At 53.4% G+C, this 19,515-nt stretch overlaps 1 protein-coding gene across 1 annotated transcript in view; it reads right to left on the bottom strand.

The window, feature by feature from the left end:
• Window positions 1–2,272: 2,272 nt before the first annotated feature.
• Window positions 2,273–19,515, bottom strand: part of ASS1 (argininosuccinate synthase 1) — a gene marked incomplete at its 5' end in the record, with an annotated part of 39,564 nt that continues 22,321 nt past the window's right edge. The window contains 4 exons of the mRNA XM_008048622.1: window positions 2,273–2,568; window positions 4,270–4,335; window positions 8,323–8,479; window positions 16,309–16,440. Of these exons, the coding sequence (XP_008046813.1) occupies window positions 2,523–2,568; window positions 4,270–4,335; window positions 8,323–8,479; window positions 16,309–16,440 (401 nt within the window). The remainder of the gene's footprint in view (window positions 2,569–4,269; window positions 4,336–8,322; window positions 8,480–16,308; window positions 16,441–19,515) is intronic.

Here is a 19,515-nt window from a genome sequence, read left to right as displayed (position 1 = left end):
AGGGTGTTATTTGTTTACTGGCTAAAAACTCCTTCATAGACAGTGCTGTGTAAGCTGGTGCATTGTTGTGATGAAAGAGCTCCTTCAGGACTTTTTTTTTGAGTTGAAGTCTCACTCTACTGTCCAGGCTGGAGAGCAGTGGTACACTCATGGCCATCGCAGCTTCGACTTGTTGGGCTCAGGCGATCCTTCTGCCTCAGCCTTCCAAGTAGCTGGAACTACAGGCATGTGCCACCATGCCCAGCTAATATTTTGATTTTTATTATAGAGATGAGGTCTTGTCAAACTGCCCAGGCTGTTCTTGGACCCGTGGGCTCAGGCAATCCTCTCACTTCAGCCTCCCAAAGTGCTGAGCTTATAGGCATAAGCCACAGCACCTGGTCTATTTATTTAACTATTTCTCTCTTTTAAAAATTTTTGTTTATTCCGGGTTTAAATAAAAAAAATTTTTTTTTGAGTAGGAGTCTCACTCTGTCACCCAGACTGGGGTGCAGTGGCACACTCAGCGCCACCACAGCCTTGACCTGCTAAGCTCAGGCAATCCTTCCACCTCAACCTTCCAAGTAGCTGGGACCACAGGCGCACACTACCATGCCCATCTAATTTTTTGATTAATTGTAGAGCTGAAGCCTTGCCAAGTTGCCCAGGCTGGTCTCGAGCCCATGGGCTGAGGCAATCCTCTTGCCTCCACCTCCAAAGTGCTGAGACTACAGGCATCAGCCACTGTGCCTGGCTAAAATATTTTTTAGAAACTTTTGTGTTGAGGGCTGACTTTCAATAGATGGCAATGTCTGTTCCTAATTTTTTTCTTTTTTTTTCTTTTTAAGTTGGCGTCTCACTCTATTACCCAGGCTGGAGTGCGGTGGCCCTGTCACAGCTCACCGCAGCCCCCAACTCCTGGGCTCAGGCAATCCTCCCACCTCAGCCTCCTGAGTAGTTGGGACTACAGGTGTGCACCCTGCCCAGCTAATTTTTGGTAGAGATGAGGTCACGCCATGTTGCCCAGGCTGGTCTCGACTCTCTGGGCTCAAGAGATCCTCCTGCCTTGACCTCTTAAAATGCTGGGATTACAAGCATGAGCCTGGTGCCCGGCTGTCCATCCTAGTAAGCTGTTTCTGGAATTATTTCCCGTGGGAAGCCAAGAACCCACTTGACCTCTCGTGTTGGACCCCAACTTTGGGGTTCCCCGTCCTGTATCATTCCCAGTGAAGATGCTTTTGGTCGCAAGGAACAGAAACTTTCTCAACCATCTTGAGTCCTACTTTCATTATGAGGACACTAGGGTGTCTCGGGGAAACCTGGTCAAGAAATGTCACCAGCTTTCAGGATGTGAATAGGGATTCTAAACCCATGACCCACTCTTCTCATCTTTCCCCTCTCACGTCCTTCTCCCTCTTTGCTTTTATAGGATGTGGCATCCCACGGTGCCGCGTGGGATGCCCTCACGTCTGCCCATGCTCTGGGGCCTAACTCCTGAGGGTGAGGTTCTGATTGGCCCAGCTTGGGTTCGGGGTCCAGCCACGGTCCAATCAGGTATGACGAAAGGAGTGGGGTGGGAGGAGCACGGCACAAACACGGCCCAACCAGATATTATTAAAGGGGTGGGACCACAGCACAAACGTGATCCAATCAGATGATAAAGGGGCGGGGCCACAGTACAAGCACGGCAGCTTTGCAGCCCAGTTTGTGGCTCAACTCAAAGTGCCTGCTCTGCTCTTTTCTCCTCTCTGCACAGGCCTCTCTTCTTACTTGGGGGTTCTTCCTTCTCCATAGTTTTGGCTGCTATAGGTCACTCGGCTGTGGCGAGGAAGTATCATAAGCTCAGTCTTGGCCACCATATCCAGAAGTGCAGTTGGCCCCCAGAGGCCGGGTGTGGTGGCTCACACCTGTCATCCTAGCACTTTGGGAGGCCTAAGTGGGAGGATAGCTTGAGGCCAGGAGTTCGAGACCAGACTGGGCAACATAGTGAGACCCCATCTCTTTAAAAAAAAATGGTCCTCAGAAAAGGCGCTGTGGGCAGACACACTGTCCCAAGCCTGTCCCCTCTCTTCGGGGTCCCTGGCACATGCCACAAGACCACCTCAGGCTGCTGGGCTAGGGTCTGACCCAGATGGGTACTTGCTGGAGGGAGGGAGAGGTCAACTCACCCAGATAAACAGACTGTCTGGCAAATGGTGGCCTTTGGCCGCCCTTAAATCAGAAAACACAAAGGTTGAGCTAAGAACCACATAATTGACTACACACACACACCTCTCTGTAGAAATAAGGACACAAAAGACTAATGTATCTTTTTCTTTAATTGTCCCTTCATAGCTTCCCCACTGCAGCCGCCCCAACCTTCCCTCCGATGACCACTTTTGTAGGCGGGAGGGGTCGGGGGCCAGGGGACAAAGCTGGGGCCTGGCAGCCCCACTATGCTGCAGTCAGGAGAGCAAGTCACAATTGCAAATTATCACAACAATTAGCGCCTGTGCTTGGGGGAGCCGCAAGTGAGGACGCCCAGCTCCTTGTTGTATACAGGTCTATCTGGTGGTGACCTTGCTCTGGAGACGATGATATTCCTTCAGCCTGTAAACCAGGTTGAAAACAAAGAAACATGTACATGAACAATAACAACACGCGCTCGGTTCAATTAGTCCTGGCAGAACCGGGGTGGCGGGGGCAGCTGCTGGTTAAGATGTGTTCGGAGTTGTCTTTTTTTCCTGTCCCCTCTCCTGCCCTGGCCCCTCCCGCCCTCCAATCAGGATAATGTAATTAATTTATCTGAGGGGGGAAACATTGTCTGTCATTGTTGAAGACAAAGAGTTTAACGGGCAATGGGAGGAAAGAAGAGGCCATTATGAATGCCCGGTGTGTTCTGGGCTGTTTTAAAAGGGTTTATAGAGTCATAAAATACAAATAGAGCCTGCAGGAGGCAGGAAGGTGGGTGACTGGGGAGGGGAGGGGAGGGAGTCCTGGGCGGATGGGCTGGATTCAGTGTCTTCCTGAGCCTGTGGTGGCTCCAGGGACAAGAGTCTGGCTCTGGGAGAAAACAGTGGCCCTGTGCCCAGGGCATATGGTTTGGGAGAAGACGGAGACCCACACCTTCTTCCAGACCCTAAGTCCCATGAGAAGGGAGTTTGTCATAGAGGCCAGAGCAGGACAGACAGGCCTTCTTCAACTGGCTCCACCACTTCCTAGCTGTGTGACTTGGGAACATTCTTAAACACTCTAGGCCTGCTTCTGGGAATTGCAATTTTGGTTATTTTGGAGTCGGAGTCTCACTCTTTCTACCAGACTAGAGTGCAGTGGCACAATCATGGCTCAATCATGGCTCACCGCAGCTTTGATCTCCAGGGCTCAGGGATCCTCCCGCTTCAGTCTCCCCAGCAACTGGGACTACAGGTATGCACCACCATGCCCAGCTAATTTTTACAGTTTTGTTTGTAGTCACAGGATCTCGCTATGTTGCCCAGGCTGGTCTCCAACTCCTGACTTCAAGCAATTCTCTTGCCTCGGCCTCCCAAAGTGCTGGGATTATAGGCGTGAGCCACTGTGCCCAGTGGGTGTTGCAAATTTGACTAAGAGTTAAATGAGACAAACTAGGAGAGTGCCTGGGAGCAACTTAATCCATGGCAGCTGCTGGTGACAAATGACCATTTGGCTTTGAATACACCAGTGCCAGGCAGGGAGCACTTGCTAGTGAAAGTGGCTCTTCCTGTGTGCCCTGTCTGCTAGGCTCCCACAGGTTCATAGCGACTAGTCACTGCACCTGAGGCAGGTACAATTAACACCCCCACTTGTGACTCCCAGAGGACCGGAAGGGCTCTGAAATGACACTGCAGAGCCAGAATCTGAACCCAGGTCTGAGCAACTTTGGATGGTGTACGGCCCCACCTCCTGGGGCCACGGAGATCACTGGTATGGCTTCCGGAGAGACCCACAGCTCCCGTGTAGTGACACAGGGCATAAAGGCTTCTTGCCACCTCCAGACCATTCATTTGTTTCTAACCCCCAGGGGACCCTGTGGCTGGAGGGGATGGGTGAGGCCCAGAGGCGCAAGGCAGGACCCAGGACCCTGGGACCCAGATGCCCAGGATACTCTGTGGGCTGTCCAAGCTGGGTGTGGAAGCAGACTGGGTCCAGAGCAGGCACTGAGGATGCTGTGGGCAGAGGGACAGGATAGCGGGTGTGTCTACAACAGGGTAGCTGTCAGGGCGGTCAAGGTCCCCTCAGAGTCTGCCCCCACACCGGGGGCTCTGAGGACCAGTGGGGCCTAGAGCCTCTTACCTGAGGGAGTTGATGTTGATAAAGCCGGTGGCATCAATGGGCTCGTAATCGCCCTGCACGTTCATGCTGCCAGGAGAGAAGGAGGAGATGGTCAGCTCACCCCAGATGCCTCCCCGTTGACAGGACCAGGGCCAGCTCCACCCTCCAGATGCCAAGCATTTCCCCACATGTAGGTCCGCACCTCCCTGTACTTTGGCCTTTCTTTTATTTAATGGAGACGAGGTCGTGCTAGGTTTTCCAGGCTAGTCCTGAACTCCTGAGCTCAAGGGATTCTCCTGCCTTGGTCTCCCAAAGTGCTGGGATTACCGTGCCCAGCCACATTGACTTTTCGTTCCATTTCTGTACCACTCAGTGGGCCTCTTCTGGGCCAGGCTCCATGCCAGAGGCTGGGGGGGCAACAGACAGCGGCAGGAGGCCAGGAGCAGTCGCCCCAACTTGGGTCCTGGCCCAGCCAGTCCTAGCCCCATGAAATCCTCCTACAACTCGGAGTGCTGCCTCTGTAAACAGACACACATGGAGCCCGCTCTGCCCTTGCGCAAAGGAGTACCCAGGAGCGCTGATGACATCCAGGGCCAAAGGCTTAGGAGGCCTGGGAGTGCGAATCGGAACAGCCCCGTGGGTTTCTCAAGCTGCAAGGAGGCTCCAGCATTCACGGCAAGATTGGCCCCCGGAGTCACCTTGCACTCATCTGTCCAACAAGTTAGACCCCATCTTTTGTGCTTGTGTGTGAGAGATGTCTCACTCTGTTGTCCAGGCTGGCAGGCAGTGGCACGATCTTAGCTTACCACAGCCTCAAACTCCTGGTTCAGGCGATCCTTCTGCCTTAGGCTCCCGAGGAGCTGGGACTACAGACCTGCATGACCACCTGTGGCTAGTTTTTTGATTTTTAAACAATTTTAATTTAATTAAAAAAAAAGAGAGACGAGGTCTTACTGTGTTGTCCAGGTTGGTCTCGAACTCCTGGACTCAGTGATCCTCCTGTCTCAGCCTTCTGAACAGCTGAGACTATAGGCATGTGCTCTCACACTCGGCTAATTTTTTTTATCTTTGTAGAGACGAAGGCTCACTATGTTGCCTAGGCTGGTCTCGAATTCCTAGGCTCAAACAATCCTCCTGCCTCAACCTCCCAAAGTGCTGGGATTATAGAGGTGACATTGGGGAGGGGGCTGGAGGCTCCTTCTTTGACTGGTTCTTTGTAGACTGTGGACTTTTCATGAGAACAAATGGGGTCTCTGTGTTTCCAACTTGCTCAGAATTGGGGCTCTGCTCCCCCAACCCCATCTCGGTCCCTGACTTCACCTTGAAGCTGGGGCACAGAACTCTTGGCAAAGTCACCCCCACGCTCCCGCCCCTCCTCCACCTTTCTTCTGTCAGCTCCTCCCTCCCCTCCCCCTCCAATGACTCCCCTCCCAATGACTTCCCCCCAACCAGGGCTGAGGCACCAAAGTCACCAGGAGTGTGTTCCTTGGAAGGGGAGAAGCCGCCAGACTTTTGCTGGGCACCCCCCCTTTGCAGAGCTGGTGCTTAGGAAGGGCTGGGCCAGACTCGCCCATGACCTCCTCAAATCCCTAGAACAGAACTTGCGCTGGAAATCCGGCCTGTCCCCCACTGGCCCCTGAACTCAGCCCAGGGAGAAGGCAGACTGCAGAGTCCTCTCCCCACATCTGTGTGTCTGTCCTGGTCCTGTCACCTCTCTCTCTCTCTCTCAAGTCAAAACAAACTCTTAGCCAGGCGCAGTGGCTCCTGTCAGCAATCCCACACTTTGGGAGGCTGAGGCAGGAGGATTGCTGCAACCTATCCCCTTCCCCAAGACGGGCCCCAGCAGCCCCTGCCATGAGGGTCCACATCCAGGGTCACTCTTGTCCCACAAGGCCACTGAGAGTTGCAAAGGGGCTTTCTCAGGAACTGAAAAACCTCTTGTTAAAATTGTGGTTTGGGGCCGGGGGGGGGGGGGGGGGGGAAGGTGGAAAAAGAGTTTACAATGATTTTTTTTACCTCCCCTGACGGTCTACAGAAAACCTCTGGGCTTTTATTTTTGCTCATTCGAGTGGCTCTGACCTGCTCTATAATTACGTTACTTTCTACCTACTGTGCCGCGGCATTTCCAGTTCTGCTACCTCTCGCGGCTTCGTCGCTGGTCCCTGTGACGCTGTCACTCAAGGGCTTTCAAGTCAGCGATGTAGAAATCAAAAAGAAAAGGGAAATGGTCGGAGCCACAGTGAGAATAAATGCTCCTGCTTTTCTCTCTTTTTTTCCCTTTCCCTTTTTACTTTATTCATTTAATCTCCCTGAGTGAGACTGTAAGGCTTAATGAAGGGTTGGACAGATTATTAGAGGCTGTTGATTTGGAGGGGGAGGGAAGAAAGAGCCAGAGAGAGAAAGAGAGAAGATAATTTGACATTTACCCCGACTGATCTAAACTGATTCGGTTATATTTATGGCTTATAAAGTGTTTAGAAAGATTGGAGGGGGGAGAGACGCATCGCAAGGAGAAGGAAAGGAGAAAAATAATATTGACTGCCAAACAAAACTCGGACTTTAATTCCCAGGCGGCCTCCGGGAGGCAAGCGCTGGCCTCACTTAGCCTGAGCTAAACTGGGTCTGGGAGAACCCATGTCCGGTGGGGCCGACGATAGTTCCACGGGCTTCTTTTGGGCCCAGGGACCTTCAAAGAGGACGTCTCACCCCTCGGTGCAGGTTAATTGTCACCCGCTGGCTGTGCCCCAACCCATCAGGGCTATTCCACCTCTCTAGGGGTTCTTTCTTTTTTTTTGAGTCACGGTCTCACTGTCGCCCAGGCTGGAGTGCCGTGGTACAATCACTACCAAAGCCTTGACCTGCTGGGCTCAGGCAATCCTTCCACCTCCTAAGTAGCTGGAACTACAGGTGTGCGCCACCACACACAGTTGATTTGATTTACTGTACTGACAGGGTCTCACCATGTTGCTCAGACTGGTCTCGAACTCCTGGGCTCAGGCAATCCTCTCGCCTCAGCCTCCCTAATTGCTGGGGTTACAGGCATGAGCCACTGTGCCTGGCTCTCCAGGAGTTCTTTTCAGCCACCCTCTGCCCAGCCCATTGGTGAGGAAGCCCCTCAAGGTTCTGCCTGTGGTTCCCTTCTCGTCTCCCTCCACACTCTCTCCTGGGCAGCCTCCCCTTAGCCCATGGCTTTAGGGAACCCGCGATGCCTATGACTCTCCAATGTCTTCTACCCAGGTCTCTTCCACTGAGACCCATGTGTCTGACAGCGGACTAGTTGGGACCCTGGGTGAGCCTGTAGGAAACCCCGTACTCATGATGGTTAGACCCAAATGCGCAACCCTTCCTCAAGAGCAGTCCTCCACATAGGGAGTGCCACCAGCATGGACCCAGCTGCTTACACCCCCAAGCTCCAGGGTGATTCTGTGCCCTCCACCTCTACCTCTTGCCGGGTGTGGTGGCTCACACTGTGATTGATCCCAGCACTTTGGGAGGCTGAGGTGGGAGGATGTGAAATTACAAGTGAGCACCACTGCACCCGGCTAGCTCCAATTATTATACCCAGCTGGAGTATCCTGTCCTTTCTCACAACCAAAACCACCTTTTCTTTCTTTCTTTCCTTCTTCTCCCTTCCTTCTTTTCTTTTTCTGAGTTGGGGTCTCACTCTGTCACCCAGACTGGAGTGTGGCTCAGGTGATTCTCCCAGCTCAGCCTCCAGAGTAGCTGAGACTACAGGCTATGTCACTAGTGCTGGTCTTGAACTCCTGGACTCCAGTGATCTTCCTGCCTCAGCCTCCCAGTGTGCTGGGATTACAGGCATGAGCCACCGTGCCCAGCCAGCCACCTTTTTGAATTCTGCATTCCAGTGGTTGTTTGATCCATACCTTTCTCCCCAGCTAGCCTGAAGTTCTGTGAGGGCACAGGCGGTGTTAACACTCTTCACGACCATCTTGCATGCTCTGTAGGGTGACTGACATGTGCTCAAGTCCCGATTTGTTGAGAAAGCCCATCAGAAGAGACACTGCACCTGAAGCTCCGTGGCCCACTTGGGCAGGATGAGGTAAGGGTACCTACCTCACCAGCTCCTCATTGTAGAGAGACAGTGGGGACTCCCGGCCCAGGATGTACACCTGGCCCTTGAAGACGGACACCTGCACCTTCCCTTCCACCCGCTCCTGAGACTTGGCGATGCAGTGGCGGACAAATTCGCACTCAGGGCTGTGCCAGAAACCTGCAGGGAGGAAGGAGGAAGGTGCTAGGGGGGTCCATTGTGCTGTCTATTCAGGGAAGACGTGCCATGCCTCACCCCACCAGGGCAGACCCTGCCTGCCGCCCCGTGAGTTCAAGGGCTCTGAGAGGACAGACCCAGGTTGGCCTCATTCTGTCATGTGTCTGGCACAACATGCACTTGGACGTGACTGAGTTGAGGAACGTGCCCTCGCACCCCTGACCTGTAACCCTGCAAAGGGCCTGAGGAAAGTAGCCACCTAAGTCACTTCCTAAGGGTCAGGAGAAGGGAAGTGACCCACTGCTTCATGCCACAGTCATTCAGGAAGTGCTACAAGCCAGGTGCTGGGGACACAGTGAAGGGGGTTCCGATCTCTTTTTTATTTTTTGAGTCAGGGTCTCACTCTGTTGCCCAGGTTGGAATGCAGTGGCGCAATCTCAGCTGATCGCAGCCTCAACCTCCCGAGTAGCTGGGACTCCTGGCACACATCATTATGCCCAGCTAATTTTTTTATTCTTTTATAGAGATGAGGTCTCAGTGTTGCCCAGGCTGGTCTGGAACTCTGGGGTTCAAATGATTCTCCCACCTAGACCTCCCTAATTGCTAGGATGACAGCTGTGAACTACCCTGCCTGGTGTGGGTACCAATCTTGTGGGGGGAGACAGACTGCAGGCAGGTCTTAGAGGCATGTGCTGCCCAGGGTTGGGCGATATGAGTGTCTAGTGAAGGCTGCTGGGTGGCGGCTTGGGGTTAGACAGACAAATGTGCGTGGACTTCACATCTGTGTGCCTGTTTCCCTGTCTGCTGAGCAGGGATGTCACAGTAGTATTGCAGAGTAAGCACTGGACCTGGGGACTATTTGAACTGGAGTCCTGGGAAAAGCCCACCTCACAGGAAGGGCAGGCCCCTGGAAGTCAGCGATCTGTTTTCTACATAGTGCGGACATTTCTATATGCAAGTAGAATATTTCTACATATGCAAGCAGAGGCACTGTCCATGGTCTTAATCTAGACTAGCTCTTTGAAGCCTTATAAATAGCCCTAGGAGAAAGCACTCTTAGCCTGTAATCCCAGCACTTTGGGAGGCCAAGACCAACCTGGGCAACATAGCAAGACCCCCGTTTCTACAAAAAGATTAAAAAACGAGCCAGGCGCAGTGGTCTGCACCTATAGTTTCAGCTACTTGGGAGGCTGAGGTGGGAGAATCATCTGAGCCCCGGAGGAGGAGGATTGAGTGAGCCGTGATCATGCCACTGCACCCCAGCCTGGGTGACAGAGTGAGGCCCTGACCCAAAACAAAAAGAAACTTCTCCAGGATCACACAGATTGGGAGTGGAGAGCCTGGATATGGCCGCTGTTGGCCCCAGTTGTGACAGCTCTGCTTCCTATGGGAATTCTACTCCCCGCCCCATGGCTGGAACATCCCTGTGTGTGTAGGTGGGGGCAGGAGATGCTGGAGAAATGTGTTCCCCTCACCCCTTCCCCTGAGGCCAGGGAGGGGGAGTGCTCGGTCCCCAGTCTGCCCTGGGCCCCTCTGTCATCTCTGCTGAGGCTGGGACACTGGGGAGGGCAGGCGGGCCAGGGCTGCGTGTGTGTGTGTGTGTGTGTGTGTGTGTGTGTGTGTGTGTGTGTGGGGGGGGGGGGTGAGTGAGGATGTCACACACCCCACAGGAAGAGCAGGCCCCTGCAAGTCAGGGGAGGGACAAGGCAGGCTAGGGTTTCTCTGAAACAGAGCTGGGAAGGTGAGCCCACCTGGGCAGCTGTGGGGCCAGATGGCCCAAGATCTCCTGTCCTGATAAAGGGCTGGGTCAGCTCAGGGGTTGCAGCTATTGTTGGAGGCTGAGGCCCCCGGGGCACCGGCTGAGGTTCTCCATGGGAAAGCGGCCAGGCCTTCCCCGGGACTGGGTCTTGGGGCTTTTGGAGGCTGTAGGGGAGGGGAGGCTGGGTCCTCGCTCTGCCGTGTCCCACCATTAATGCTCCCATCCCAGCCTCATCTTGGCAAGCAGCATAACCTCCCCTTGCCTCAGTTTCTTTCAGCTGCACAACGAGATAATACGACTATCTGCTCTACAGGGGTTGTGTGGATTCAGTGAGAGGACGTATACACAGAGCACGAAGTATCTTATACTTATAGCTGAACACCGTGACCTCTGCCAGCCCTCCTTGTATCCAGGGGGACAGGGGCCCAGAGAGGAAAAGAGCCTGTTCAAAGCTACACAGCAAGATAGTGGAAGGGCCCGGGTTAGATGGGGCGCTCCAGACTCCAGCTCAGGGCTTTTCCTAACACGGGAGGGGACAGGGATGTCCTCCTCACCCCCACCATGCTCGGGTGTCCTGAGCTTGGCCATCTTTCTGGCTGGTTTGGGATAATTGACCCATTAAGCCATCGGGGCTGGAAGGTAGGTGGGAGATGAAGTCGGAGACAGGACAGAGATCTTTTTTTTTTTTTTTTTTGAGTTGGAGTCTCACTCTGTCAGCCACCGCAGTCTCGACCCGCTGGGCTCCAGTGATCCTTCCGCCTCAGCCTTCCAAGTAGCCAGAATTACAGGCATGCGCTACCACGCCCGGCTGATTTTTTGATTTATTGTAGAGATGAGGTCTCGCTGCCCAGGCGGGTCTCAAACCCACGGGCTCAGGCAGTCCACTCACCTCAGCCCCCCAAAGGTGTGGGATTACAGGCTGAGCCACTGAGCCCGGCTAGGACAGAGATCTTTGTGGGAGCACCTGGGCTGGGCTTTATCTTGGCATTTCCTGACTCTTCCCCACGGGGCTTTCTGCTGTTTCTTTTCCCAGCAGAGCCAGCTTGGATTGAGGACAGTGAGCCATGCAGGGCGTCCCAGGTGTTGTGTCCCAGGTGCTGTGGGTGGGGCCTGGGGCTGAGCTGGAGAAGGCCCTCCCCCATCCTGCCAGCTGGGCCACACACTCTGCACGTGGGATCTTTCCTAATAGGGACAACTCTCTGTGCAAGTTGTGCATTATGCCCATTTTACTGCCGAAGCAACTGATAGGAGGTGAGCTATACCCTGTAAACGACATGCTCCACTGGGCCCCTCCAGGCTCCAAAACTGGAGTCCGACTAGGCTGACCCTGGAAGCTACTCTGGAAGGAGAGCCTGCCTGAACCCTACACAGACCAGGACATTTGGGAATAGGGGGACAGGGGAGACAAACAATCATACACAGACACACACACGCTGGGACACAGTGGCTACAAAAGGCAGGGCATCTAGGAGCAGGGCTGGGGCAAGAGGGCTTCCCCGTGCCTCAGTTTCCCCAGCTGTGGCCACAGAGGCTCTGAGGAAGCCAAGTATTATAGCTCTTGGAATGGGCTTAACACCCCAGGAGCTAGATGGGACTGGGGAGAGACCCTGACGTGCCCTCAGCCTGGCGCTTTACTTTACAGGAAGGGAAGCTGAGGCTCAGAAACTCAGGGAAACTGAGACAGACCTGCCAGAGACCATAAACCCAGCCAGAGGCAAGGCCCCCGCCCTTCCTGCCTTCACCTTTGAAAACTATGCCAGGTCTGTAGTTATTCAACACACTGGGCAGTGCTCCTCCGGGCCAGACACTGTTCCAGCTGCGTCACAAACATCCATGCATTTAGTCCTCACTACAAGACAGGATGGATGATTATCCCATCCTGTCTCGATGATTTCCCACCGTTCTGATGGGAAAACTGAGGCGAAGGGAGGTTACATAACATGCTCAAGCGAGGCCCTGTCTAGACCATGTATGTATCGCTCAAGTGAGAAATCACATCAGCCAGCCCCTCTGAGCTGCTGGGGTCAGGGGGCTACCTGAGGCTGACCTTGATATCCATGGGGGTCTGGACGTCAGGGGCACTGGGCAGAGTTAATACTAGTGACAACTCTCCATGCTAAGCTTCTTCTCACTCTGCCTCATCCCACTCTCCTCCACCTTTTTTTTTTTGAGTCAGGATCTTACTCTGTGGCCCAGGCTGGAGTACAGTGGCATTGCTGACGGCCACCGCAGCCTCGGCCTGCTGGGCTCAGGCGATCCTTCCGCCTCAGCCTTCCAAGTAGCTGGAACCACAGGTGTGTACCACCACACCCAGCTAATTTTTTGATTTGTTGTAGGTTTATTGATTGTATGTCTTGCCATGTTGCCCAGGCTGGTCTTGAACTCCTCAGCTTAGGCAGTCCTTTCACCTGGGCCTCCCCAAGTGCTGGGATTACAGGCGTGAGCTGCTGCCCCAGGCAGTTTTAGCCCTGTAAGTCTCCTAGATCAAAGACTCCACAAGGCAGCCTGGTGTAAATGAACCCTCCTGCAGCCAGAAGCCAAGCTGTGTCCCTGATGCCCAGGACTCCCCTTGACACGATCACCCTGTGATCCGCTGGGACAGCTGAGAACTTGGCCTCTGAAGCCGGTCTGCCCTGGGTTCAACGCCACCCCATCACTGGCCTTGAAAGCCTGGGAGAGTCTGTTTCCTCAGCTCTGTGCGTAGCTAAGTTTGGATAATACCTGCCAGGTGCCCGGCTCAGAGCCTGGCAGCAGGACAGCAGGGTACATGGCAGCCACGGTCACTGCAGGATCAGCCTCCACGGAGGTTTCAGGCCAGGTGCTCTCGCTTTCACCATGGCCTGCCATGTCCTAATCACTCTCTCCCGCTTTGTAACCAAAATTCACCTTTCAGCGTTGAAATCCCCACCGAGCTGGAGAGCCCGCAGGAGACAATGGTATTTCAACACCTGTCTGTACCTGGGGAGGAAGGGGTACTCAGCTTCCAAGCTGCCAGGAACAATGGCAGAAAAATGACACTAGCCATTGCTAGCTACTGAGTCCTCTGCAAATCCTTAGATGAGGCACAGTGATTAGGAGGTTGGTTTCTTTTTTTGAGTCAGGGTCTTACTCTGTTGCCCAGGCTGGAGCGCAGTAGCACAATCACAGCTCACCACAGCCTCAGCCTGCTGGACTCAGGCAATCCTTCCACCTCAGTGCCCTGAGTAGCTGAGACTATAGGTGCATGCTACCACGCCTGGCTCATTAAAAAAATTTTTTTGAAGGGCAAGGTCTCGCTATGTTGCCCAGGCTGGTCTCAAACTCCTGGGCTCAAGCAATCCTCTAGCCTCAGCCTCCCAAAGTGCTGGGAAGACAGGTGTGAGCCACTGCACCCAGCCATGATTAGGAGGTTTAAGTGGTAACGAAACCTCAGAGTGGTGAGGGTGGGAGAGGAGGCAGGGGCAGTGCGGAGAGGGGAGAGCTTACCCCAGGTAATCATCACTAATATTAACTTCACCCAGGTGCCCAAAAATGTCAAGGCCAGCCTCAGGCAGCAGCTTGTCCCCACAGCTCAGAGGGGCTGTTTGATATGATTCTCCAGATTAGGGGAATGTGTATGCTATTCAGCAGGGGTCAGCAAAGGTCTTCGGGAAAGGGCCAGAGTCACTATTTCAGGCCCTTGGGGTCACATGGTTTCTCTCTACACGACTCAGATCTGTCCTCGTGGCTCCAAACAGCCATAGGCAACATGAAATCGAGCAAGTGTGGCTGTGTTCCAAATTTATGGACACAAATTTGAATTTCTTTTTTTTTTTTGAGTTGGAGTCTCACTCTGTCACCCAGACTGGAGTGCAGTGGCCGCTCCCGGCCACCGCAGCCTCGACCTGCTGGGCTCCGGCAATCCTTCCGCCTCAGCCTTCCAAGTAGCCGGAATTACAGGCAAGCGCTACCATGTCCGGCTGATTTTTTGATTTATTGTAGAGATGAGGTCTCGCTGCCCAGGAGGGTCTCGAACCCATGGGCTCAGGCAATCCACTCACCTCAGCCTCCCAAAGGCGCGGGATTACAGGCTGAGCCACCGAGCCCGGCTACAAATTTGAATTTTATATAATTTTCCCCATGTCATGAAATAGCATGAATGTTTTTCTCTCCCAACCATTTAAAGGTGTAAAAATTAGGCTGGGCATGGTGGCTCACTCTTGTAATTTTAGCACTTTGGGAGGCCGAAGTAAGAGAACTGAGCCCGAGTTCGAGACCAGCCTGGGCAACATAGCAAGAGTGCGTCTCTAATTTTTTAACAAGTGTAAAAATAATTTTTAGCTCACAGGGAACAGCCTGGATGTGACCTAGGGACTACAGCTCGGGGATCCATGTTATACCACAGGAGGGTTGGCTTTGGAGTTGGGGGGCCTGGATTCCAACTCTGGGAAACTCAGTCTCCTCATCTGCAAAGCAGGGACCCAACCACATAAGGTGCTCACATCACCCCCAAATCATTTCACACATGGGCTGGGCATGTGGTGGGGCTCAGGCCCCTGGCCATCCTGTAGTGGTTTCATGTTCATGGTCAAGATCTCACTCATGCGGTGCGCCAGTATTTGTGCCAAGGCCAGTATTTGTGCCAAGGCATTTGTGCCAAGGCCACAGGGGCTCTGAGGAAGCCAAGCACTACACAGAGGGCCGGGCTTGACACCCCAGGAACTAGATGGAGTAGAGGAGGGACCCCGGTATGCCCTCAACCTGGTGCCCTTTATTTTACAGGCGGGGGAACTGAGTCTCAGGGAGGAGACAGACCTGCCAGAGACCATAAACCCAGCCAGAGCAAGGCCCCCGCCCTTCCTGCCTTCACCTTTGAAAACTATGCCAGGTCTGTAGCTATTCAGCACACTGGGACAGTCCTCCTCCGGGCCAGACACTGTTCCAGCTGCGTCACAAATATCCCTGCATTTAGTCCTCACGATGAGGATAATCACGATGATAATCATCCATCCTGTCTCAATGATTTCCCACCGTTCTGATGAGAAAACTAGGGCGTCGGGAGGTTACGTAACATGCTCAAGCTAGGCCCTGTCTAGATCGTGTATGTATCGCTCAAGTGAGAAATCACATCAGCCAGCCCCTCTGAGCTTCTGGGGTCAGTCTGCTACCCGAGGCTGACCTTAACGGCCATGGGGACCTGGGTGTCAGGAGCACTGGGAGAGTTAATATTAGTGACAGCTACCTGGGCTAAACCTTTCCTTCCCCTGTCTCATCCCCCCACCCAGAGGCCAGAACTCAGGCCTGGGGCTGGGTTCAGGGTCCCAGGATCCACCTCCTCGCAGCAGTTCACAGTGTGGCTCCAGGTTCTGCCTTGAGACAGCCCGACTTGGGCCACTTCCAACTGAATCTGTCTGTACAAGCCTCTTCTCCTCTGAGCTTCAGTTTCCTCATCTGTACAAGGAGCTACAGCCGCCTAGGAAAATCGTGAAGACCCCATGGATTGTGTACGTTCCTACACAACACAGCTGTCACAGTGATGACACGTGATGCTTCCCTGGCCTTGCTTGAGTCACACAGACTATAGGCTGGAACATCTCCTGTGACACCCATAAGCAACAGGGATTCTGGCATCCCTGCCTCACTCCCAGTCCCCTGCCCTCTCCCTCAGCCCCCTTTGACCTTCTTTTTTTTTTTGAGTCAGCGTCTCACTCTGTCACCCAGGCTAAGTGTAGTACAATCACAACTCGTTGCAGCCTCGACCTCAAGCGATCGTCCCGCCTCAGCCTCCTGAGTAGCTGGGGCTACAGGCTCACGCCACCACCCCTGGCTAATTTTTTGATTTTTTTTGTAGAGACGAGGTCTTGCTATGTTGCCCAGGCTGGTCTTAAACTCTTGGTCTCAAGCGATCCTCCCATCTCGGCCTCCCAAAGTGTTGGGCTGACAGGCGTGAGCCACCAGGCCCAGCCTCGACCTGCCTCTTTTGGGGTCTCACACTAGGATGGAAGTGGGTGGCATGGGAGGAGGGTATTGATAGGGAGGGGCGGGCAAGGCTGAGAGTCTGAGGAGGACCTGGGAGCCCAGGGCTGGGAAGCGGATGCTGTAGGGTCTTACATACCGGTGTAGACCAGCTCAGCGAATTTCAAGCCCAGGCCTTGTTTGATTTTGCGCACTTCACGATCCATGGTGAAGGCCTCGATGTCTAAATGAGCGTGGTAAAGGATGGTCCCTGCTGGGGTCTCGTAGATACCTAGCCATTTTTCCAGGCAGGGGGAAAAGGAGAAAAAAGAGAGAAACGCATGAAACCCAAACTGTCAGCAAATGACAAAAAAAAAAAAAAATAATGACTCGTCTGACAGGAGACAAGCCGGTCGGACCCATTCACTCCCAGCTTGCTGCAAAATGCATCTGTCATTATGTTCATGCTGGGGCCACGACAGTCCACTCTGCGGCTTGTGGAGAAAATGTCTAGATGCCCCCCTTTGAAGAGGCCCTCAGATGTTGGAAAATGACAGGGTTTCAGCACAGCCTCCCCCCCCCACGCATGCCCACCGGCCCGCAGCTGAAACCCTGTAATTAAAGTGACTACGGTGGCGCCCGGGGACCCAAATATCCCTTCCTCCCTTCCACCCGGGAGAAGAGGGGACGGCCATGCATATCCTTGCACACGTGTTCACACATGCCACCTTCAGGTAGCAGGTCTCTACAGCCAGGTCTCTCCAGAGACTGCCGGGGCAGCAGAGGGCTTGAGCAATCCCCTAGGCTGACTCCACTGAAGAGATGAGGAAACTGAGCCCGCGAGGAGAAGGGACTTGCCTGAGTTAGACAGCCCCTGAGCCATGCTATCTGCTGCCCTGGGGCTCAACTGGCCATGAAGGCCCAATCCTGGACGATCAAGGGGAGAGGGTCTTACGCAAGGCCCCTCCTGTCAAGCCAGGCCTGGTCTCTCGTCTGCAAAACCTGCTTAGACCAGTTGGCCGCGAAGAGACACGGAGGTTTCTGGCCCTGGTTCGCTCAGGAGTGCCATAGGACACTGGAAGACACTGGGACCACCAAGAGGCAGAATCAACCATGCCACACAGCCCAGACCCCCGCTTGCTACAGCAACATGGACTCAGAAGAGCAGGGCTTGGGCAAACCCACCCCTGCAACTACCCCATCTCCATGGATTCTTCTCCAAGAACTAGTGGTTTGTTTTTTTTTTGAGTCGGAGTTTCGCTCTGTTGCCCAGGCTGGAGTGCAGTGGCACGATCACAGCTACCACAGCCTCAACCTACTGGGCTCAGGCGATCCTTCTGCCTCAGCCTTCCAAGTAGCTAGGACTATGGGCACACACCACCATGCCTGGAAACTTTTTTGCTTTATTGTAGAGACGAGGTCTCACCAAGTTGTGCAGCCTGGTCTCAAACCCCTGGGCTCAGACAATCCTCTCGCCTCTGCCTCCCAAAGTGCTGGGATGACAGGCATGAGCCAACACGCCCGGCCTGAGAGGTCCTTTCTTCCCCCCACATGATGTTACAGCACGAAAGTGCCAAGTCTGCAATCATTCTGAAATTTACCAACATTGTCTTTCTGACCGCTTAAAAAAAAAGGGAGAAATTTGTACATTCATGTTCATAACAACATTAATCACAATTGCCAATGAGTGGAAGTAACCAAGTGTCCATCAGTGGATGAATAAAAAAGCAAAACGCATACAGTTAAATATTATTCATCCTGAAAAAGAAAGGAGATTCTGACATGTGTTACAACATGGATGAAACACAAGGGACCGGGCGTGGTGGCTCATGTCTATAATTCCAGCACTTTGGGAGGCTGAGGCAAGAGGATTGTCTCAGCTGCCCAGGGGTCTGAGACAAGCCTGGACAACTTGGCGACACCTCGTCTTTACAACAAATTAGCCAGGCATGATGCCACTGTACCCAACATACGCAATTTTTGAAATGCTTTAAAAAACCAAACCAAACCTGAAAGGAGATTGTTTTCAACTCTGAAGCCCAGAGGGGATGGGGGAGGAGGCTGAGTCTGATGAGCCCTTCATGGCAATAACCAGAAGTTTCCTCCTCTGAGCACTCCTCTCATCTTTGATCTTTTAGTCTTGGAATCAGAAATGTCAGAGCTTGCAGGAAAGTCTCTTCAGGATCAATCCGTCTCCTAACTTTTCGCTGCAAACTTAATATTCAGATGGTCTTGGGCAGAAGGCCAGCATATAGAGGAGATGACCGCGAAGGCCTCTCTGCAAACCCTGGACTCATCGTAAATCGATTACAATATGCCAGTTTTACAGACGAGAAGACTGAGGGCCTGGAGAGAGCAGTGACTTGTCCAATGTTGCCCAGCCAACGAGAGGGGAACGGAGGCCAGCATCAGCTCCAGGTCGCCTTTCAGGGCCTTTGGTAAAGTGCTCATCAGAGCATGAGAGAAACACCCAAGGTCAAGGCACTGGCTATTGTTGCAGAGGAAAAGCTTGGGTTCTTTCTTTTTCCCCCTTGAGTTGGAGTCTTACTCTGTCACCCAGGCTGGAGTGCAATGGCACACTTGTGGCTACCGTAGCCTCGACTTGCTGGGATAAGGCAATCCTTCTGCCTCAGCCTCCTAAGTAGCTGGGACCACAGTGCATGCCACCACGCCTGGGCGATTTTATTGTAGAGATGAGGTCTTGCCATGTTGTCTAACTGGTCCTGAACTCCTGGGCTCAGGCAATTCTCTAGCTTTGGTCTCCCAAGGCGCTGGGATTACAGACATGAGCCACCATGCTTGACAGAAACAGGCCTTCAAATGGCTCGTCTTGCTACATTTTGGAAAAACCCAGAAACGTGCCAAGTCCTTATACTAGCCACAGAGGGTCACAACAGCGCCATCTGGGCAGACCAGCAGCAGGGTGCCCTCCTCATTCCCAACTCCTAGAGACTCCTGCTTCCCTGTCCTATTGGGCCAACTGCAGGGCACGCAGTCTAACCTGTATTTGCAGAGCTGGGGCTGAAAACCTGAAATCCTGCCACCAGTGCCTTTATGGAAAATGCCTAGCTTGGCTTTGCTGTGGGATCTCGACCTATCTCAGTTTGTCTCTGAGCCCCAGACAACCTGTTTGGAAAACAAGAAGGCTGCATGTTTCTGCTGCTCGTATATTCTTTTTATTTATATTTTTTGAGACAAGGCCTCACTCTGCTGTCCAGGCTGGCATGCGGTGGTATGATCATTGCTCACTGCAGTCTCTCTCTTTTTTTTTTTTGAGTTGGAGCCTTACTCCGTGGCCCAGGCTGGAGTGCAGTGGCACGCACGCTCACAGCCACCCCAGTGTCAACCTGCTGGGCTCTGGCGATCC

This window comes from Carlito syrichta, unplaced genomic scaffold, assembly GCF_000164805.1.
Source record: "Carlito syrichta isolate Samal-C Ts95f unplaced genomic scaffold, Tarsius_syrichta-2.0.1 Scaffold126442, whole genome shotgun sequence".
In the NCBI taxonomy this organism is placed as follows: Eukaryota; Metazoa; Chordata; class Mammalia; order Primates; family Tarsiidae; genus Carlito; species Carlito syrichta.
This window is presented reverse-complemented; position numbering and strand designations above follow the sequence as displayed.